Source organism: Taeniopygia guttata, chromosome 12 (genome assembly GCF_048771995.1).
Source record: "Taeniopygia guttata chromosome 12, bTaeGut7.mat, whole genome shotgun sequence".
Taxonomy (NCBI): domain Eukaryota; kingdom Metazoa; phylum Chordata; class Aves; order Passeriformes; family Estrildidae; genus Taeniopygia; species Taeniopygia guttata.
The window spans coordinates 3,475,954-3,500,030 of record NC_133037.1 but is presented as its reverse complement, the minus strand read 5'-3'; the positions used below and the strand labels follow the sequence as shown (position 1 = coordinate 3,500,030).

The 24,077-nt window shown below is 41.4% G+C and overlaps 1 protein-coding gene across 2 annotated transcripts in view; it reads right to left on the bottom strand.

Moving 5' to 3' along the window:
• The window catches only part of RYBP (RING1 and YY1 binding protein), a 41,701-nt gene that overhangs the window by 4,017 nt on the left and 13,607 nt on the right, over positions 1–24,077 (bottom strand). For both annotated transcript variants that reach the window (XM_030283000.4, XM_002194243.5), the window contains 2 exons: positions 4,065–4,241; positions 3,852–3,950 (listed from right to left, as the gene is read on the bottom strand). In XM_030283000.4, coding sequence (XP_030138860.1) covers positions 3,852–3,950; positions 4,065–4,241 — 276 coding nt within the window. The remainder of the gene's footprint in view (positions 1–3,851; positions 3,951–4,064; positions 4,242–24,077) is intronic.

Here is a 24,077-nt window from a genome sequence, read left to right as displayed (position 1 = left end):
TTATTAGGAAAAGCATTTGAAAACAAACTTGGTGTGACTCGTGCTGCCTTGCCTGTGCAGATAGCAATGGCTGGGAGGAGAACCCAGGCTGGCAGAGTGCTGCAGAGCACAGGATGAAGGTGTGACCTGCTCCCTGTGCCAGCCAGGCTCCCTGTGCCTCTGAGGGCTGCTGGGCTCACTCAGCCCCAGAGAACAACCTGTCTCACCGAGCTCTGCACAGGGAGTCTCTTGCAGGCTTCTCCCTATCCAACCCTGCCAGAAAGGAGGACACCACAGCAGAGCCAAGCCAGACAGAGCAAAGGATCTCCTCCCCAAGGGGCAGATGAAAGACTTCTCTTATCTAAATTCACCATCTCATCATGTGCCCTGATGTTATGAGACAAGGCTGTGACTCTGCAATACAAAACCACATGAAAGCATTCGGCCACGGCTCTTTCATTCCCCGTGTTGGAACTCTGCAGCTGCAAACAACACAGGCACTGGGACAACTTGGCTTCTCTTTCAGCTGCTTTGAGCTTATACAAATCAGATGCCCAATCAGCCTATGGATAAAATAGCTCATAATGTTCCCTCTGGAATTGAGGCTATTGTAAATAAAATCCAAAATGTACAGCAGTATTTTTTGCAGCCAGAGCTTTTGGTTGAGGAAAAAAGAAAAGGGGACAGAAAAAACCACAAAACACCCGAAAAGAACCCCCTGGTACTTATTGCTCAGGATTATCTTGGTAATTTGCATGCTGTGCTATCATTCAATTAGTAATGTAGCTAATAAGGGTCGAAGCTCTAGGAAGCTGACATTCAAGCACATTTCACGGGCTGGTCCAAAGCTCTGCTTCAACAAGCCTTGGACACTCCTTCAGCTACCAGCAAATTCCAAGTCAGCTGCAGAGACTGCTGTAATTTACAGCTTTTGCTCCTAATTAAGGGTCAGACTTAAGCAGCGGAATATTCCCAATAGGGAAATTAAAAAGGAGAGTCTTTATACATCAGTGAAAAGTAGCTTGCTGAGAGCTGCCTTATTGAGAGGGATGGAGGGAAGGTTAATTTACTTTGGGATCAAGCTCCAGCTTTTAAACCACTCTGCCTTTTCTCCTCCTCACTTGCAGCACACAAGGCTAGTGCAGTAAAACAGAAAAAGAGGGAATTAAGCTCATTTTCTACTCGCCATGAATACTCAATGGCTTGCAGTGGTAAGTTGACAAGGAGAAAGTCCTTAAGCAGCAGTTATCCAAGTGGTATTCCAGAATCAGAAGAGAAAAATGCATTGAGGACAGATGTACAGCTTCCAAAATAGAACAATTGTATTTCTGCAAACTTCCTCACCAAAAATAAAGTTACCGCACCAAAAATAGTATTTTCTTATCTAACCTAGGAGGCTGCTGCTATTTTTAACAAGTACCACAGGAAAAGCATTTTTAATACACAGAAAATACAGACAAAACCCCAAAATACTACTGGCATGGGGCTAACACTCAGGAAAACTCCTACTTGCAGCAGCCCCTTCACTCCAGGACTGGCCTTTCCAAGCCTGGAGCCGTGCTCTGGATCCCAGGGCAGGGAGATGCACCCACGCTGCACAGACACACTCGGAGGAGCTGCCAAGCTGCAGAGGCAACCACAGGGAGATGAAATGATGCCACCTCGTTTGTGGCTTGCAAGAAAGGCCAGCTGGCTCAGCAGGTTCTGTGGTTTCCGCCGGCGCTCCGGTACCATCCCGGCAGATCCCCCGCGCGGCCGCCGGCCTTCCCGGAAGCGTAGTACGAGGATGTGTTTTCCTCCCCGAGCCCCCAGTTCCTCTAGGAAACCCAGTTCTTCCTGTAATTTGCCTCGGTCATTTGTTTCCTCCTGTACTCAGAAACAGCCAAAATGCTGGCTCAGATACCGGAACAGAGCCTGCTGCCTCCGCCTTCCTACAGGGTTGGACGTGAGCTCCGGCTATTGCTCGTTAAAAGGCAGCTCTGAGAGCTGTAATTAGCTCAAAAAACAAGAAAAAAATGGAACTGCCCATGCATCTTTAAATGCCAGGACAAAATAACATGGAAGGGCTGTGGGAAGCAGGGCTGAGGTACAGGATTTCCCCACAGTCCCACTCACAAACATTTACATTATCACTTTTAGAACTGAGCTTCCCAACCATTTCTCTGGGAGGTTTTCAGGGTTTCCCCTGTACAAAGAGTTGATTAAGCACAGATGGAAACCACCAATCTCTTCAGCACATGCATACAATTTTTGCTTCTTACAGAAGAAAGGGATTGGCCCACTCATGTTATTTTGCAAAATTAAACACCCTGATGCTTCAGGTTTATAGCAAAAGGGTTTTATGGCCAAATAAGTGAAGTGTTTCAAAACATTCAATCTGAAAGCACACAGGAAGGCATGGTATAAACCAAGACATATTGTCAGAAACAGGCATGGTATCCAAGAAATTTAAACAAGATTTTTTAAAAATCCAGAGAGCCCTAAAAGACAATTTACAAAAATACCCAGAAAAACTGTTAAGCAATCTGGGCATGAAAAAAACTTAGCATTCTGTAAAAATCAGAAAAAGACTCTTGACAGCACTCCTGAGAACAGTGAATTGCAAGAAAAGTTCCACTAAATAAAACAGTTAAAAAGTCTAAGTAGTAAAGGAGATGAGGTATCCTTTAAAAATACCCAGCTAGACCTGGTACTATTAAGGCTTAATTAGTCCTGGCAAAAGCTTGCCACAAAACACGGACTAAAAGACTTTGCAGTAGACAGAGTGACTCCTTTAATAAGTAAAAACAATTATTTGATGTAATCTCTCCATTTAATACTATGCCTTTAGTTAAGTACATCAAGTGTCCTGCATCCCAAGTCTCAAAATAAGTACTATTTAAAGAAGAACACGACAAGAAAAGAGTCATTGCAATAAAGGTGCCTCTCTGTAATCAAATCAGGAATGGACACTTCTCTCCTTGGGGGCTGAGGAAAAGTTAACAACAGTCTCTGCAAACAGCTCAGTAGCACAGCAGATTTCACACTGCCCTCACTACATTCCAGTGGGTTACTGTGCAAAGGATACTCCCTCTTTTTAAAGATATTCACCCTATAATTGAAAAACTTCCAAGATAAGAGTTTTCTGCTGTCACACCTTGCCAACTTGAATACATCAGCAGTGCCAACCATATTTCCCATGTGCTTTACAAATGTTTGCAGCTAATATTGCCTCAGGTCATGGGCTTCACTATAAAACACCTATTGCAGCCCATTTTAAAGACAGATGCAATTCTTACACAGCCCACACAGGCAAAGCACCCAGTTCAGTGCTGCCTCTTGTAGCTCTCAAGTTCAATAATAAAAAAACTGTTCTGTGATGCTGAATTTTTGATTTAAAAAAATGGAAGAACAGTATAGGCAAGACTAGGAATAAACCTCTCTCCATACGCTCATTTCAAACTTCGACAAATATCAAACCAGCCATTTGTGCTTTTTGTTGATAGCAAGATCCCAGCAAATCTGCTCATGTATGCTTAGTTCCTGTGTATACTTGGAAAATTATCTTGACAATTACAGTGGCTGAATTACGGATAAGGAAGTAAAAAAGGTAACCTTTGTTACTGCTATCGAGTGATGATAAGAATTTGATACGATTGCTGGTTAATGTTTTTCCCCCACTGTGTCTACAGTAAAAAGCATTACTACCCAACTGACAATACAATTATTTTAGCAGAGAAATGAAAACAGAATGGACAACAGAGTTACTATTTCCAAAGCCTGAATCTGTCCTCACTGTTCAAGTGTTCAAGTGCTCGTACATCAAAAAAAGAAGCATTTGCTTTTTTACACAGTTCTCAGATACCACAGGCTCAACTTTAGTCTAGAGTTACCTTGAAGTGTGATTTGAGTCGCTGGTCTTTGTTGTAGTATTCCCAGACTGTATGCTGTTTGCTTCACTAGGAGGATCTTTCACAATATCTGACTTTGGTCTGTGAGAATTGGAGGGAAGAGGGAGATTACAATGTTGGTTTTACTGCACAATTAACCAATGCACAGTGCTACTGAAATCACATCACATTTAATACTGCATCCTTCAAACTTACTTAGTCTTCTTGTTAGTGTTCTTCTTTGTAACACTTGGACTAATTTCCTTCTCTTTGTCAGGTTTTTCTTTGTCTTGTTTTTCCACTTTCTCCTTCTTCTCCTTCTTAGGTGGTGGTGGGGTTGCATATTGCTGGGCAACTTGTTGTGCCACCAACTGAGAGTTTATTCTAGGTTTTCTATAATGACAATGAAAAGAGAGATCTACAGTCAGTCTTACACAGTAAAAATAACTACACTGAGAGCAGTATGAAGATTTATTTCAGCAACCAGGGAAGAACATTCCACTTAAAGAATGAAATGGATGCCCTTATTTGATGTGAAGTACTACTGCTGTTACCAAACAAGACAGAAACGTTAAAAGAAAGAAATACTCTGAACTGCTGTTTCATCAGGTTTTAGCATCTAACATTATTAAGTGTAATGCTCCCTTTCTTCTATGTCATGAAATCACAGCCAGTTTTGGGGGGGGACAGTAGTGAAAAATCAGCTTTCAAGAAGCTGCCAGCCATACACTGTGGCTACATTTTAAGAAAAGGAACAGAATGTGACCAAAAAAAAAAAATTTCCTGATAAACATCAGCCTCTTTCATATCCTTCAGTTTAATTTCTCAAATAAGCTTCTGGGTCAGCAGCAGCAAACCTTGCACAAATAACAAAGAACAAGAGAAGGTAACTGAGATGACTTTGTCCCGAGGGCCAGGCTGGCAGGAGCACAGGAGACAAGTGGGCATTCACACTGGCACTGGGAACAGCCGTGCCAGCCTCCGACACACCGTCCTCACGCCATTGTCCCCAGTCCCCAGCGTGCTCAGACAAAAAACACAAGCAAGCTGCCTTTCCAAGGCTGCTTCCACTGCAAGTTATGGCTGACACAGAGAGGAGCTTCGCATGTAACCAATATCTTGGTTATTGATCCTCTCCTATCTCACAAGAATTGGTACCTTTGTCTCTCCTGCATTCCTCATCCAAACTCTAATGTTCTCTCTAGACAGCTCAAAAACTTTTCCTCCTGGCATATCACAAAGCAATTTATACTCTGAATACTTTGGCTATTCATGATCAGTTTGATCCCTTCAACACTCCAGAAAGATCTATGCTCCCTGTGAACACAGCTCATGGGAGAGGAACAAAAACAGGTAATCAACTCCCTTAGTCGTCCATAATAAACCAAATACTAATTGCAACAGTTGCCCAGGCTTGTCCAGAGCTGTTAAATTGTTCATAAATACAATTCAAATTTTGCACAGAGATCAGACCACAACAGATTGCCAGTGAAAGCTGCGCCCAAGTGCCATCAGCTCTACAGCTGGCACACAGAACCCCAGGGGTTTGTGCTGAAGGGCTCTGTCCCTGCACTCAGCTTTTACTACAAACATCCAGAGAGGTTTCAGGCACCTACTTAGGGGTGTGAAGTGTTGAAAAAAAGTATAAAACAATTAATTGCTCACACATGACATTTGCATTGAGAGATTATACATGCAAGGGAACACCCAGAGAATTTCTACCCTTCATGGGGAAATCCAAGTATCTGCTAAGCCTCTCTTGGTACTGGTTTCCTGTATAATGGTACCAACATGTTTTTACTAAAGCCAGATATACCCAAGTTTTTCATTTTTCTATCACAGATTATTATGAAGTCTATGCAACAAGCTGAAATCAGGTCCCTGACCCATCTCAACACGTCTGGCACTTGGACTTTTCACCCAACACAGAAACTGTAACTCAGGTGATGCTACAATCTGCATACACATCTGAGTGAACAATGATCTGGTCTTCAGCCTTAAATAACTGTGATACTGGAACATTTGTAGATCAGATCAAGCAGTTACCTGCTCCACAGAACAGTAAAGATATTTGGCATCCTTGAAATCCAGCATACAGCAATTTCTGTGTGTATGACTGAGAAGAAACACGTAAAAAGAAGTGGTTTGGTTAAATGGAAAAGATTTTCAGATTGATGATGCAACCACACTAAAAGCTGACAACAGTAACTTGTGTCAAGCAACCTGCTCACCGCCTACTAAAAAAAAGATAAAATGTCAAGAAGTCTTCAAAGAGAGGGCAGATACCATCTCCCTGCATGATTACCTCACTGCTTGAGGCTGCCACTTCTGCCCAGACTTACAGTTATTTGCTGTTTACACAACCAGCTAAGTCAAAAACCTGAGCCATTCATGGGAAATCCCAATTCATGAATCTGAGAGGTTTCCCCACTTTACATAACTCTGATGTGATCCTTGTGATGTGATTTCCAAACCTTGTGCCCAACCTGTGCAGCTGCCCTTCCTGTTGCAGGAGTGCTACACTGAACAGAGATACAAATTTTAAAATGCAAACTAAAATAAAAACCAAACCTACATAAATATGTCCCACTATATTTCCCTAGAGAAGGTCGGAAAGGCTGGAATGGCAAAAGGACCAACCTTAAAGTACTCCTGTGGAGACACTGCCCCGTGCTCTTCTGCTCCTTATCTGTACCTGTGACAGCACACTGCATTTATTAAATTTGATCCTCTTCTGGCCAGTCACTGACCTAACCAGCACAGCTTCTCCAAAATCCATATTTACATATTCCCTCTTACCCAGCAGGATGGTTTGCTGGTGAGGGCAAAGCCAAAACTGGAAGGGAAGAGAGAACATAAGAAGGAGAGCCAGCCCTGCCCATGGGTTTGCTCCTGCCATGAGGGAGGAAGCACAAAGCTGCTGAGATTTTGGTCAACACTGAGCATCTTTCAAGGTCTGCTGCACGACTAGAAAAGATTTATTTTTAAATAATGCAAATAACCCAACAGCGTTCCATTCCTAATCTGACTATTTCAAACATGCCAGCAGCAAGCTTAGGAAAAGGGTAAAAACCAGGTAATTTAAGTAACTGGCATAGTAATAGTAATAATTATAGCAGTAATAAAATCCTTCAAGTAAGGCCCACACTGCCAGTACAGCCAGGACACACTGGTTAAAAGCCCTTTACTAAAAAGCCAAGCAAAGCAAGTTGAGCAGCACATTTTTAACCACAGCAAACTATAACCATAGGAACCACAATTGAGCAAAGCAGCTACAACATCCAAAACTTACTCCAAGTTTCCCTGCCCACCAAAAATCATTTATTTGGCCACCTCCAAAGGACTGCTTCAGCCCAAATACACTACTATTATATTAAAGTAGTTATCACCTAGGCAGAACAACCTGAACAGAAAGTTGTAACTACTTCTAAACTTTAAAAATAAACAGCTACAGAAACAAGTATTAACCATTTCTTGTCCCCAAATCTTCTCACTGGTTTACTTTCTGCAACATTCAAGTGTTCAGGTACACAGAGAATACACCTAAGTGACAAAAATCAAACCCTAGCTCAGCCTCTTCAGGATTTCTAACCAGCACTCACGCTTAAGGAACAACTATGTTGTAACCTCATAGAAGGTTGGAAGTATCAACACCACTCACAACTCACAGCTAAAAAGCCTCACCTTCCCAAAAATTACCTGAAGAGATGCAATACTTAGTGTTAGACTTAGTTCTTGAATTTTCAATGCAATAAGTGTGTTCTCTCCTACTTGAACTTCTTTAGGATAGTAAAGTTATGCTCTGCTTGGGAAATTTCCCCCTAATTTAGGTGACAGCCTGAGTAAAGATCCAACACTGATGTGACAAACAAATGCACATAATTTTTCTTTTTACAACATGAAGAGGATTGTCTTCGCCCCGTCTAAAACCAAGAGCAATTAAACAAAATTAAACTGTGCTTTCAAAGTTATGTACAGACAAATAAACTGTTTCACATTAACTGAACTGTAGTTTACATCCCAGGAGCAGACGTTTGCACAACTCATGACCTCTGCAGCAAGGACACACTTCTGCATGAAAAAGCTGAAATATGTATGTCTGCTCTAAGAATGGCTTGGCACCTGGGTCTCTTCACCATCAACTCCAGTAAATGATGCACACAAATAATCTTTATTACTTTTTAGTAACAGAGTTCACAGAAACACTGTGCCTGCAAATATAAACTATATGCAAATATACATATATATATATATATACACACTATATGCAAATATTGTACCCTCAGATTGCCATGTGAAGTGACACTGGGATATTTCACTCATGGGAAGTGGAATAAATGCATGACTTTTCTGAAGGGTTCACTACCTACACTGCTGTTCTCTTTCAATAAATCAAAAATTTAAAAGCGAAGTGTAACTTTAAGGTTCTGGTAAGTAGTGCTGCACTACTTGCATTTCCTTCTGTATCTCAAAGCTTCCCTTTAAAGCATACCTCAGAACCAAATCCAAGAGTATGGACACCAAGGAATTCTGCTGCTCCACTCATAACCCCTGCAAGCAGGCTCAGGAGTGCAGCAGCACAAATCACCACACACCCAACACGGGAGTTGCTCTGTCCTGGATTTCAAGAGGGATATAGGAGGATAAGCTGGACCTCATTTTCCATGTGACTAATTTCTGTATCTGTTTGAGATTTGTCTGGCCCTGCTGCCTTGAGAAAAGCAAAAGCACCTGTCTCCTGCAGGCCCCACAGACCTGGGAAGTGACTGGGCTGTATCCCTGCAGCACCACAGACCTGGAGGGAGCCGGCAATCCCCAGGAACGTGGATCTAATTACAACTGCTCTGACTGCCCTACAACTATGTCATCAGAAGAATGAAAGTGGCATCGAGTGGGATTTCAGAGTCAAAAGCCTCATGTAACGTGAAGTAGGGAGGATTTGGATAATTTCATGCTGTTCTGGTTTTGATGCACGCGGTGATACCAGCCAACCTCTGCGCGGCTCCGTGGTGCTTTGAGAAAATGTGTTTCATGCACTGTGCAGTGTGAAGTACATGATTATTTTAATAACCCCAGTCACACATGAATATATCTTTGCTCAAAGAAAAACAAGAAAACAAGACTAAAAGTATTTACAGTGTTTATAAAACAGTTAGTGCCAAAGCACTTATATACAACAAGCATCCTTCTGAGCATGAAGCAGGATTAGAAACTAACCCACGAGCACAAACTAAATTAACATCTCCTCAGAAGAATTTTACATCCAGAAGAACCAAAGCTTTGGAGAAATTAAGCTGTAAACATGATGGGGTGAGCCCCCATTCCTACATGAATATTTTCCAGCTCATTTGTGATGACCACAGGGTCCTTTTTAGCAACAAGAACAAGGATGAACGGACACATTGTCCTTAGAGCAGAACTGCAAAGCAGTATGGAAGCTGTGTACATTTATCTCCAGTCCTCCATGTGACCCAGGAAACAAAGCAACAATAACAACAGTAGACTAGAAGGACAAACTGCAAGAAATATGTGACTGAGCAATATTTTGGTAGAAGAACAGATTTTTCCTTTAACACTGATGTGCTAGCGCTGTGTTTTTATTTAGAAGACAAACATTTAAAAATACAGAAGTCCATCTAAGGAACACCCACTTGTGGGCCCCAGGTGTTGGGCACAGCAACAAGACTGAGTGCAAGTCTGAATATTTTAGAAAAAAACATGAAAGAAACAACAGTTTCACATAAAGAAAGCAACTATTTGTCACAAAATAAGCTAAATACATTTGAAAGTGTATAGCCACCTCCAAAATCTGTTTAAATGTTCAGTTCTCCTTGATCATCCAGTCCCTGTCTTCCACCTCCTTAAAGAGTAAAGAACAGGCAACAGAGATAAAGAAGCCTCAGCTTTGCTGATAACTATTCCTGGCCATGACTACAAACCTTGAGCTGTGTCACATTTCAGAAGAGTGTTTTAAACTTTTTGTTTCTCCAGCAGAAGTCTTTAGACTTCAGGTCACTTCTCAGATTGAACAATCCTCCCCTGCCCCCACACCATCCCACACTTATGTTTGTAAACTTTAAAAAGTTCAAAATTACTTGGAGCAGTTAATAATTACTGGGCTCACACAAAGCTGCCAGTTTTTTTTTCCTTTCTGAATGAAAACCTGCTTTTCTTCTATTTTCCCCAATTTTCTTTTGAATCAAATAAGAATGAGAACGTTATTAAATGAAATGAAAGCTGCCACTGGCATATACAGAACAGGACAGGCATTTCTGGTCACTGGGAAGTGTCTGGTCAGTGCCACCAGAGGAGAGTCTGTAAAAAAAATTCTCCATTCTTGCTTGTTACAGGAGCCTCAGCACTACTTATCCAAAAATATTTGGGCATGTTTACAAATAAAGGTGTATAAATAAAAGAGGTTTACTCCCGGAGCTGTCACTGCAGAGATTCTGCAGCTCATGTTTCTGATTTTTTTTTTTTAGTGAAAACATGCAAAAACAGTTGTAAGAGAGTCCCAGAACTGCTCTATAAACTATTCCACTATGACTGCTCAACAGCACAGTGGAATAAGTTTTTCTGTACTTTTCCAGTTCTTTTTTAATATACATTGTTCCATATAATCTCATTACAACAATCTGAAGAAAGGGCTGTAAGATGTTTTTGGAAGCAGTTTACCAGAATTTTGCCACCCAAAAACAAAGTAGTCACAAAACTCCCCAAAACACCCACTCTAATACAGTACAGAACTAGAAACTGCAAACAAAATGCAAACATGAAAGTAAATCTGGACCATTCAATTCCTATCAAATTAGGAAACATCTTATATGGTGCTTCTTGCACAGCTGGACTTAGGACCTGGTGGGCAGCCAGCAAGAAAAGAGCCCTGAGCCAGAAAATGAGGCTCTTTGGGATTTTGTTGGAAAACTTTCAGCAGAGAAGCATCACTGTTTGCATTTTTGCAAGTGTTTGGTCTCTCTTTTGGTTTGTTTTGGGGTTTTTTTCCCACTGGGAAACTGATAATCACAGAGTGGACTTTCTGGTTAAAAAGGGCTGGACCTGAGTGACCACAAACCTGGGTCTGTTCTACCAAATCCCATGGGCTCTGCTCCTTGTCCATGCCTATCACACAACACTATAAATCATTCAAAGAGATACCTAACACTGTATGGTGCATGTGCTTCGGAGCACAGGTTTAGTCTGTGGAGGGTTAAGCCTGTGTTAAATCCTCTCTGGAGGGTTCCTGATACCAGCCAAGCAGTTTCAAGACAGCAGCAAACAGCAGCTTCTGTACACTCTGGAGAGCAGAGAGCCAAAAGCAAGAGTTAAGCAGGAGTCATTCTTCAGGCTTCTTTGCTACTGGAGTGAGGATTCCAAATAGCAATAGTGATGATGAGCAACAACGCTGAGTAGCAGCTATTGGAACAGAGCCTGACGTTTACTTAAGCGCTAATACCGTGAAATTTAACTTACTGTGTCTGCAGGAGGCAAAACAAAAGTCACACTGAAGTTCTGGAAGAAAGGCTGCTGTTCCTCCTTTCAGAGGAAAAGCCTGCCTGGAAGCACAGTCTGTGCTGGCAGCCTCACCTGCCTGCTCACCTGCAGCACCCATCTAAGCTGATTATTTCATATCTAATCTGTACTAATGAGTGCCAGTGAAAGCCCCGAGGCTGCCCAGCAGAGGCTCATCCCACAGCCTCTGACTAGTCCAAATCCCTGGAAAACACTTCTTGGATGGCCCCAGCCAGTCCCAGCTCATCCCTGGAGCTGCTGCCTACAGCTCCCTGTCAGTGGGCAGTGCAGGAGCTCTGGGTGTGTATAAATAGATATATTCACACACCACAGCCAGCAGGACAGTGCTGAAGAGCTGTGTACTCTAACTAAGGATTGTTCTGTGCTCATCTGCTGGAATTAACTTCCAATAGGAATATCTTTTAAGGACTAGAGTGGGGAAATGTGTGAAATAGCTTTTTCTGCTTTCATTTTAAAAGTAACATTTCCTTAAATAAGGGGTTTAACACCCTTAATTAAATAAGTATAAAATTAGCAAAGAATTGGCAAAACACCAAATTTACCATGTTCTAAGATCTTTTTTGTCTCGTTTGATGGGGAAGCAGAAGTGTCCAAGTGATCACAACTTCATTATGCTTACAAATACTATAAAATTACTACTTCTGATTCATGACTATATACAAAATATTCCCTCCCTGGGAGTGTTAAGGCCAAGTTGGACAAGGCTTTAAGCAACCCGGCCTAGAGAAAGGTGTCCCTGCCCATGGCAGGGGAGTGGAACAAGATGACCTTTTAGGTATCTTCCCACCCAAACCATTCCAGGATTCTGTGGCTCAGTAAGACTATAGTACATAGCCAGAAACACAGTTTTTCAGATGGTTTCTTGCTCCATTATTTTACTTTAAAAAAAAGTTTCTATTAAGATTTTTAATGGTCCATTTAAAAAAAAATCATAAATTAAGAAAATACAGCACAATACATCTCTTCTGCTTAAAACAAAACTCACAATATGAAATAGATTAAAATGGCATCAACTCCCAATTGCAACATCACCCTAAATTCCAGCTGAATAAAAACAACTTTACAACTCTCCTTCTTGCCCTCTACCACCAGCAGTGGTTTGGTCCAGGCCTATGCATTCCAGAAAGAGTATTGCTTCCTATTCATTTATTGCATTTACAGGGAAGAAGTTCCACAGCAACAGAAAAATTGTGTGAAAATACACAAAAAACACAACTGAAATGAGATGCAACTGGAAACATAAAGATCATCCCAAGCCCAAACTTGAAAAGATGGTCTTGAGATTCCAAAATCATTCCACTTAGGTATGCCAATTTCCTTGGTCACCAATATTTTTAGTTCTATGTTGTGCTGCACAAGCTTAATTTCTGGAAACTTACTGCAACTGCCCTGCTCGTGCTATTGACCCATCACAGATCCACTTGGAGCTTCAGTTTAATCCATCACTGAAAATTCCAATCACTACTTCACACTCTCAAACAGGAGAATTTATCATGCAGCTGCTTCTGGTGTTTTCATCTATGGCCGTACCTTACTGCAAAATACCAAATGTTCCATGATTTACAGGGACTTACAAAGTTGTTATGGAAAATCACTGATCTCAGCACAGAATTTACTTGCCTACAAGCACCAGAATGATGATAAAACTAAGGCCATTTTACTTGCTTGACAAAAATAAGCTGCTCTCACTAGCAAAAATTTGAAAAGAGTTCATAAAGCTGGCAGCAATCAAGATGTGTATAATAAAATACACGGATCTGCTACAAAAACAAATACTTAAAATACTTCTTTAACTGTTTATTAAGTTACATATAATCCTGAGAAAAGCACACTGGCTCAAGACTTCCTGGTGAGTAACAAAATGTATTTGGGCAGCATGATGGGATAAATGAGTCTGACAAAAATTTAACATAAAGACTCCCCAAAGCAACTGTTCATGGTTATTGTATTATAAATTCAAATAATAAAAATATGAGGAAAATAATAGTTTTTAGCACTAAAGCTAGAAATTAGGAATACCAGGCTTGGTGTTATAAAAGTGCCTTATCACTGGACCCAAAATATGTATTTCTGTTTCAGACACTGAAATCCTGACCAATAATGGAAATTGTCACATATAATCCAGCTTGACATGTCCCATCTGTGAGCATCTGCCTCCAGGTTTTGGGATACTCAAGTCTCACACTTCAAAATCACACCAGGAGAGAGACCAAACTTGGAAAACAAGGAACAAAAAGGAGAGATGCAGAGAAAATATGCTCCCTATCAACAAAAAGATATGTCAGTTAAATTGTCAAGCTGATCCCCTATCACCAGTCCAGAATTTGGAGAATAGCATTTAAATGCACATAATATTTATTGTGTGAAAATGAAAATCACTTGAATACCCAACCAGTGGATAGAGAGGCTTTTCTTAAAAACAATGAAAGAATTTCTACTAAGCAACTCTTGCAAAGTGCCCTCAAAATATGTAGGCTGGTTTATCAGAGCAAAATTCTGCTACACTTGCATGACACTGGAATACCTTACACTTTAAAATGAAGATTTCTCTATCATTTACCAACCAGAATAAGTCCAGATAGAAGCAAAATTACAAACTACCATTTCTACCACAGATTCTGAATAAACTTAATAGGCCCTAAATCTCTAGGGATGCCACTAAAAGAAAAAAAAGCGCCAACTGAGCAAGGCAGTAATTTTGATTCAGCTACATCAGACACTGCAGGCTTTACCTAAATGAGCAAAACTTGGGCTTTTTCAGCAAGCCAAACCTCCTTTTTATTAAAAGAACATCAATGATAGGATTTCCTTTCATAGGAAAGCAGCATTTCAAGAGCCCTTGAACAGCCAGGAATGCAGCTTCATGACAAAGCCCCAGCCTGCAGCAGCCATGCACTTTGAGAGACACCAGGGCTGCTCCAAGGTGGAGCAGACATCGCCCAGGGAGCTGGTCCCACTGGTACCCCAGCTACTCCTTCACACCTGTCCCAGCACCATCAGCAGTGAAAAGGTCACTGCTGGTGGTTTAGAGAAAACCCCACTGCTCAATAACCCAGCTTGCTTTTCTAAACACGCCAAGAAATAAAAGCTGCTCTGAAGGATGGGGCAGGCAACATGCGCTTTCAAAAGGCCACCATGTGCTCAAAGGAGCTCTTTTTCTCCATTGTGTTCTCTGAACACAACGTGATAAGTGAACACAGATGTAGCAGTGACATTTGGGGGTGTCCAGCTCCAGCAATCCTGCACACGCTGTCGCTGCCTGGGAAAGCCGCAGGGAAAATCAGGCTGCCGTGGATAGCTGCTGTGCAGGCACCGTGGGAACAGCACAGCCCCAGAGCACTGCCACTTTTGCTTTCAGAATTATTACTCCTGGGCGTGAGGAACTGACCAAGATGGTTTCAAATTTTGCCAGGAAACAATATTACAATACTTAGTTTAAAAGCTCTTCCTCCCACTAGCTAGAAAGCCTTAGAAGAAGCTACTTAGTAAACTTTGGTTCCCACTTGGAGTACCAGTGTGAGTGACCTGTATGTGCCTAGCATGATGTAAGACAGGCCAACACAGCTACCTTTACAAATAAAACTAGCAGAAAGTGCTCTGCTGCACAACAAAAAGCCAGGAATAACTAATTACAACAACAGAAACATTTCCGAGTTCTCTGCGAGCCAACTTCTGATCTGCGGATAACAATGATAACTACTTGTCCAGACAAGCTATCATTTTTCAAGAAAGTTCTCAGATAAGATAATCTTGAGCCTAAATGCTGATTTTATTGTCCTACCACTGTTTTCATCCTGTTGAGTCCTACTTTGCAGCTTTGCATATACTCACATGGCTTGTGTTTATTTGTACGTACATGAACACACCCAACCAAAATCCTGAATTGCCATCAGTCTGGTACAAGTCCCAGGGAGGGAAAGCAGGCAAATTCAGTGAACAGTTCTTTTCCCCCCACTTCTTAATTCTTCAAACAACTCTGGTGTTCCACCCTGGAGAAGCGGTTAGTCTCACTGAAAACTACCAGTTACGCTGTGATCCTGCGCCAGCGGCAAATCACTCCAACTGCCCTGGCACCGTCATTTAAAGTCATTTTCCATTTAAAGACTCTCACATCAGCACCAGCACAGCCTTTCATTACCCATCCCACTTAATACCCACAATCTCTCCACAGCTCACTCGCTCGGTCTCCACTGACCAGGCAGCACACAGAGACTGATGTGTGGATTATTGGGATTCCTAATGCTTCTCTCCCCGCTGGCCAAGCACGGAGCTCTTGGCAGCCTGCCTGACCCGCAACACGTGTGGGTTTGTCAGCCTAATGCACTCTGTCATCTGCACAGGCTTGGGGCAAAGCAGGCCCCCAACACTTCCAGCTACTTCACTTCCCAGCCCTGGTGGGAAAAGAGGTGCAGAAGTGAGTGAGTGAATGTTTGCCACCGTTTGATTTCTGAGAGGCAAATACGTGAGGTAAGAACAGCAGATCCAGCACAATCTTTTAACCAAAGGCTGGAGAGTCAACACGAGGCTTTCTCGTACAAAACATCCGTCCTCACTTGACTGTTGTCTTGCAGTGACTCAAAATCTGCATGTCAAGAATATAGATCTGAATAATTTCTTTTTATATAACCTACCTTCTGTTAAACTAAATAATGACAGTGAAAATTCACAGATATAGACTCAAAAATTATTTGTGACCAAGTCAGTTGCCACTTATTAAGTTGAAGGTCTTGTTGTTAAACTGTCCCTATGCCCGTCAATTAGTCAGGACAGAAAGAAATGAGACTTGGGCATTTTTCTGTATAAAAGACATACTGAGGTATTTTTAGGTGTGAGACAATGCATCAGCCCTGTAAAACCCACTGTAAATTCTGACAGGATGAATATACAACAGGAAATACCGTGCAACATGCAAAGAGCAAATAAATGCAAATTTACCATCATGTGTAACTAAGAAGTGTAATGAAAAGTGAAACTGGTTTGTAGATGAATGAAATGCAGAAGCTGGCAGAGACCTTACTTGGAAATTGAAGAAAAGAATACTCAGAACACAGCTGAAGTTTCATTTCCTTCTTACAACAAAAGAGAACAGAAAGCTCAAGAACACATGGCACATCCTCTACAACATCCTCAGACAACACACACTGCCCTGACACACCAACATTTTCTACTTTATATCTGATGTCATGTTACCGATATTTTGTGAATTATATGAGCAAAGAAAGATAAAACTACCAACTATATAACTAAATAGAGGGATTTTTAGACAACATAATACAAATTTGTTTTGGTGCTAATAAACACATACAAGTTCTTTTAGACTAGCAAACATGGTATCAAAGTTTTTTTGTTAACAAAACAAGTTGTTTTGTTACCATGTTTCCTAATCTAAAATGCTTGACACTTCTAAACTACACTGGGTTGGGTTCTGGTTCAAGTGAATCATCCAGCTCCCAGTGTTACAATACCCAGGCACCTCCATCTCAGGTGTACTTATTAAGATATCCCTTGGTTAGGGTTTATTTCCATTTAACTACAGGGGAAGGTTTTTTGAGCTCTGGGACTATACCCCACTGATGATACACATCTACCAGATTAGAGAAATTACTCGCTTCTGGAGATTTACAAAAATGACTCAGTGGGATTCTACTATGCTATGCTGCTTCTTCCTCTAATTTCTTACTGGATTTGTGCAGCTAAATGTTTATCACTAGAATTTCCAAGTTAAAGCAAGCTAAAAACAGAACCTAGTTTTTACTCGAACGCATTGCGGAAAACACAGTTGAGCAACCACTTCCTAAGGAGCTCCTACCCGCACTCTGCACCAAAACTGGGGAGTAAAAGAGCACAAGCTTTGGGGTTAGCATAGCTTTGTGAGCAATTACACACATATGAACCATCGAGAAGAAAACAAGAAAATATTTTTCATCACCATCTCTTTTCGTAATGCCTGGAGTCACTTAGAGCAGCAGCAAGTGCCAGGATTCAAACCAAACAAACCTCCCCCATCTGTCTGCACTGTCTACATGAGACAGCCCTGCCTGTTCCTGCCATTCCTGCTTCCCAAACCCACCTATTCCCCCTTGATGAACCCACAAAGCCTCAGGGGTTGGCACCAGTGCAGTGGCAGCTTTGTCATTCACGGTAAATGGTGAGGAAGGTTCTGAGTACTGAAGCCCCAGAATAGGTATTTACAGCCTGACCTGGAATCTAAAATGTCTAGTAACATCTTTAAAAGCTGAGTAGCAACTTGGAAAAACATGTAGGCTTAAGGTGTCTACTTGAAATTGATTACTTCTACTAAAAACTGGGGTATGTGTGGCAGAAAAGGTTGAAGCAGCCCCTTCATCTGCAGCAACACAAATTTTTTGCTTTTCCACTAAGTTTCCTCAGAAGAAATTGAAAGCAATCAAATACCACAGAAAAACATACGGAAATTATCGTTATGGCACAAAAACAAAAGCAGAAAAGCTTTTATGTGCCTCCTTTTAACAAAAGAAAGTCCGCTTGACTGACTTGAGCCCACGCCCCGAGGCAGGGGCTTGGTTTGGTTTTGTTGCTGTTTATTTCAGAGTTTCCCTGTTTATTCAGCTTCTTCCCTCTCCCGGTGGCAGCCAGGGCAGCAGGGCAGGAAGCTCCATCCAGGACCAACAAGCAGCCCTTGATCGTGACAGCCACTCCATGCTGCTCTTTGAAACACAGATAGCCAGGGTCCTTGTGAACCTGGAAAAAGCTTCAATCATCCTCTGAAAGAAAAGGCAGCAAAACACCTCAGATCTTCCTTGAAAAGAATTCCTATGTTTGACCCCAAGTGTGACATTAAGCTCAAAGAAGGTGGTGGAGGTGAAGAGGGAAAAGCCAACAAGTAACACAGTCAAAGCTTGATGCAGCTGAAATGCCACTCACATGGTGGTTAAGAAACTACCAGTGTGATTTGGAAGAGAATCCTTTGCTTCTTCCCTGGAGGCTGCAGACATTTCCCAGAGATGCTGGTACAGATACCAAATACTTGGGAAGCATCTGGCTTCTCTGCCCACAGACAGATGCACTGTTTAACTTCAGCGACACCAATTCCATCAGGTTCAAGCAAACTTCTTTGCTTTACACAGGCAGTGGACTGACTGAGGGATCAAGGCTGAAGGAAGAGTAACATGAACATTTAAACACATTTTTTAGCAGAAAATCTGGATACTAAACATCTTTTGCTCATTTTGGCATCCACAGCAGTGCTCTTCTTTGCTCTGCTTCTTTTGGGAATGGTGTGCTTGCATTAAAATATAAATCTGGGACCCTCATTCTCCTAATCTCAAGTACACTCAGCCAGCAAAAATGCAATGTGCTTTGCCATCACAGTTCTGCCCCAACAGTACCCTTTTCTTTACAGTAGGAGCTGAAACACAAGTTTCACCAAAGACAGACTCCCATCAAAGTACTTGGTAAAAGAAGTCTCCAAGAGAAGGTTTTTCTCAGGAAAGTGGATTTTTAATCTAAGCAGATGTTGTCTCAAAGGATACTATCTCAATGACTGACATGAAATACCTGATATGCTTATAAAAGAACCTTGAATGATAAAGTCTAAAGAAGCTGACCTGTAAATGGGCACATCTACAATGTCCACTGCAAAACCAGAACAAAAAGCCTTTGACAAGCTATTTCTTCACTGCTTAAAAAATAATTTAAAAAAACCACCACAACAGCTTCACACTCAGCTTCTTTTATAACACAGGTTCCAGCAACAAAATCATCTTCTGTATTTCTTTTTTTTTTTTGTATCAGCAAGAACATCAGGTCATACATTCCCTTTTGGTCCACTCACAGGAGAGTATCATTCCCATACCACAGGGTCTGAGTTTTCTGTCAGAATTTTACAGACCACGAAGTTCTCTCTGCAGATAAACTATGGTAATCCTGTATGCACAAACCTTCCACAGCACACACAGGTGAACAACAAACCTGCCTGGATTACAAGTGATGAGAAACATTTTGGATCCTGCAATACTTTGTAACAAGCATTTCACAGAAAGCAGCAGCAACAGTAGCGCTAAAGTTGTGACGATCAAGATTAAGTTCAATAATAGCTACAGGAAGATACAAGCTTAGTCCAAGTCTACCCCATGAAGTTGAAAAATAGGCCCTCAGACTTGCATTCCTCCTTGTAAGGGAACCACAGAAAACTGGAAAAGTTATTCTAAATATTTCATTCATTATTGCAATCACAGAATCTCTCAAATTCTTTCAGCCTAGGTAAGACATTCTTATATCAGCTGGACTGATTTTTGTACCGATCTGAACTTCCTCCTTTTCACAGCTGTTAGGAACAGCCCACCCACTACCCAGGTCTTGGCAGTAAGGCTCTTCCAGATGCCTCAGGACAGAGAAGGGAGAAGACTGGTAGGTAAACACTCCTGGAAAAGCAGCAATGAAAGAGGCTGTGAATAACTAATACCTGCCTACCCACTGAAGCACACTAATTATAGAGAATAATTGAACAACTGCTTTCCTTACTCAGGGAGGTGCAGATAAGAGGCATGGGCCTTCTCATACCTCAGATGGGAGTTTAAAGTGCTCTCAGCTGGCAGCAATGCATAGAAAAGTCACCGGCTGTGACAATTAACAGCTTCATTTTAAGTCTCTTTTGTTCAAGTAACTCTTCCACTCAGACATATTACATGAAACAGCCCTTCCTCAACTAAACAGATTTATTCAAGGCACACAGCTACAACCTGAATGTAAAACCCATAAGGCCCTTGCTGTTGGGAAGCAGCCACACTGTGTTTTAATGCTGTGGAGTTAAAGGTGTAAAGTGGACCAGGGGTCCGGTGTCCTCCTACAACCTCAGCAATACTTCACTGTATCCACTCATTCTATTTAAAACCAGATTCTCAGGGAAACTCAGAAACAAAGCCATGCATCAGCCTGCAGAGGAAAGGGAGAGATGTCTACAAAATGAGTTGCTTCAGGACACGCACAGACATGTGAAAAATGACCTAGAACTTAGGGTAAGCAGCAAATCCTTAAATGAGATGTAAAGTAAGGTATGGATAGATTTCATTTAAGTAGTTGTTTACTAGCAGCATTCCAGGAAAAATGTACTTCAATTAACAGACCTATGGTGATCTTATCTACAGTCTGTCCACTCAGTGTTCCTTGGAACTGGATGCATGGTGGGAATTGAATCTCTTTGTGGGAACAGGTGTGAGCATCTGCTGGAGCTGTGTGCAGCTCTGCATTACCTCTGTTCCAAACACAACACAACCTTCATTAAAACCTCTCTTCATTAAAACATCTCAGTTGTGAGATTTTTGTGCCACTTGCTGCCTGAATTTGAAAAAAGAAATAACACCTTTTTCTATAATACACTTTACACAGAGGCTAAAAAGGGACTGCTTGCATAACAAGTCTTATGCAATTTCCCAAATAATTGTCTATCTTTGTAGGGGGGGAAGATTATGATGACTTGAAGATTTTCAAGGCTGCAGATTTGGGTTCAAAAGCTAAGAGTCCACATGCCATTCAAAATCTTACTGACAATTTTTGTTACCACATCAGCATCCAAAGATCCCATCAGGAACAGTCATCCACTGTGTAATAACAAATACACAAAATACACAATTTACCACCAGAGTATAATCTCTAAAGAAGAGGATGACACCAGCTAAAGAAAACAAAACCAAAAAATATCACTGAAGCACAACTTTAACTTTATAAGCCATCTTCAGCCTGGAGTACTTTGCCAGAACAAATACAGTAGAGAGTGTCTCGTGGAAAGCCTAGACTAAGAAAGAAGCCCACTAAAATTCCATGCAACTGAATGATCAACATGAAGATGTTTAAAAACAAACAGCCTTCACACTGTAAACAAGCAGGTATTTTAAGTCACAAACAATCCAAGTAACTCAGAGAGCAAAAACAGAGAAGTAAAGAATGAAGCCCAAGCAGCAGGACAGAGAAAAATAAGAGAGGCAAGGGACTTGTCTAACAGAAATTCTGACAAATATTTTCACAGGTCTGAAAAAATTTTTCTCCTCCTTAACTTTTTTTGCTGTTTTTGTGACTTGGCCTTTTCTCTCCACAGGTGTTTCTCTGGTTTCCACTCAGCCCCAGTGCACAGGGCTGGCAGTGACACCGACCCTGCTGTGGAACAGAACAACCAAGCCCTGCTCCAAGCAGGAATCTCAAACCCCAGCCAGGGCACAACTGCAGCCTTGCAGCTGCACTGGGAATATGCTGGAAGTGTCAGTGACTCAGAAAGGAAAAGAAGCCTTAAATTCATTTTCATTGAAAATTGAAGAGGTCCACTGCAAGTTTCAGATCTTGGAGGCCCAGGGGATTTTCAGCAACAGCTTCAGCTGGGTATCAGGGAGCAGAAGAGGGACATCAACCCTGGCAGAGACAGCATCCATCCCTCCAGAAACTACAGATATTATGACATGTTCACAACTGAGCTAATCGGTCTCATTCCAAACAGAAGCTGCATTTATCATCTCAGAACAGCAGACTTTTTTCTTCATTATCCAAGGTCAGTGGCAGTGAATATTGAGCAAACTGACTTGGGGAAGCAATATAGATAGAAACCAGGAGAGCAAGCAACCTTACATTTGATTAGCAATAGTATTCCATTTTAAAATAAGTAGCTCTTTTTAGAGAGGACAATTACTTTCTAATTAATCACCAATCAATCACCAACCAACCAATCACATTTGATAAGGTACCTTTTTAGAAACAGAAATACTAAGTTCTGTACCAGAAAAATTCTACCTTTTCCACACAATCACATAGGTTGGAATAGATCTTTAAGATAGAGTCCAACCCTGCAGTGCCAGGTCCACCACTAAACCATGTCTCCAAACACCACACCTACACATCAGCCAAGAGAAAAAAAAACATTTTTTAGATGTTGGAGTGCAAAGGTTTAAGACAACTGAAGTGTTCAGCAGTCAGAGCAACACCTCAGAATTTTGATCACCATCTCTGTGTATGTAAGAGATTCACATATAAAAAACCTGAAAGCATTACATCTCCAATCCAATCCCTACAAGACAGGAGGTCTGAGGTGCACAGACTCACCTGATGCCTTGCTGAAATACACAGCTCTGCCTGACAGGTTTGAGCTTGTCACAAAGCAGAAATTACTCTGGAAGGCTCAATAGCCATTTCAGCTCCCCTAAAAACACAAGTGGTTAAGGGCTGACAGGTACTGCACAGCAGAAAGGTATTGCATAATTGCCCTGAAACGTCTATTCAAAAACTCCACAACAGAAATGAGCATTATTCTCAGGAGCTGGGGAGGTTTTCGTGTGGCATTCATAATTACACAGCAGCCAAAGATTTCTGCAAACACAGAACATGAGCAATGTTCTTGGGTTGCCCAGGGCCTGATGAGAAGGACATCAGAGAAAAGGAAGGGGAGGGGAAAGCTGCAGAAAGATTTCTCCAGAAGTCTCGTGAGGGAACTCACACATCAGCAACAAACCTGCCCTGACCATAACAGTCCTGGGACAAAAAGCATCATCACCCTTTAACAGTGGTCCTCAGGCAATGCAGGGATTGCATGGGGCTGTGTTCTTTCCAAGTTACATCCTGGCTTCCTAAGCTTGTTGGGTACATTATATAACTATTAATTACACCACTGTTCAGAGTGCTTTTAACTGCAGTGATTCAAACTGCTTCCAGGAGCTCACTAATCCAAAGTACAATCCTCTTGATAGCAACTGACAGATTCAGAATATTCAGTTCTAGCTGAAAGGAAGACAAATCAAACCCCTCATCTGTCTGCTGCAAAAAGAGCCAATATTCCTGCTGACTAGACCCACAGCTCCATCAGGGTCTGGGACATGCTGTCCATGGGACAGCTCTGGGCAGCAGCAAAAGATTTCTTCCCAATGGCCACCTTCAAATTTATAGTGAAAAGAGAAAATTTGGTCTGGTTTGCATTTCCTCAGAGGCATTGAAAGGTTTCAGCCATCAGCTCCTGGACCCAGCAGACACCCTCCTTGGACACAGGCTCTGCCCTTCCCAGCCACTCTGCCAGCTGGGACCTTCCCTGCAAGCTCCAACACAATTCTACATGCATTATTTATCCCTCCTGCTAAGTCATGCAGTGGGATAATTACTTAACTATTGTAATGATATTTTGCAATGGCTGTACTGTTATACTGATTTTCATGAGCTGGCTTTTACTGCATGTTTTGAGAAAAGAGCATATTTTCCTGGAGTATAAAAAAGCCCAAGTCTGATTCATTTTAAGCATAAGAGCTAGATGTCAAAAGTGAATTTTTAGAATTATCAATGTATTCTTAATTAAAACAATGTTAGTATATTACCTGATTTCTGAGGTATCTGCTAACAACCACAGAAGACATGTTTATTCATTAATCTAATGAAATTTGAAAATAGTTATTAACAATCTGTACATGTTAATGACAAAGTTTTTCCTCCTAAGAGAATGATGTTTTCCTTTTAAAACTCTTCAAGACTTCAGTTAGCGTAATTACAAAAGCCGAGAGACCGGCAACATTTTTATTAACAAACTTAAACTCAAGTCAAGACACATTTGCATGTCTTGCTTACCACCACATTAAACTTACTGGGATAAATGCTCATCTTCAGACTCAGAGAAGTGTTACCGTAAAACACTGTTTAGAATCAGTTTTTTCTATATACTCAACATGATGTAAGCTACACAGCAGAGCAATTAAACAA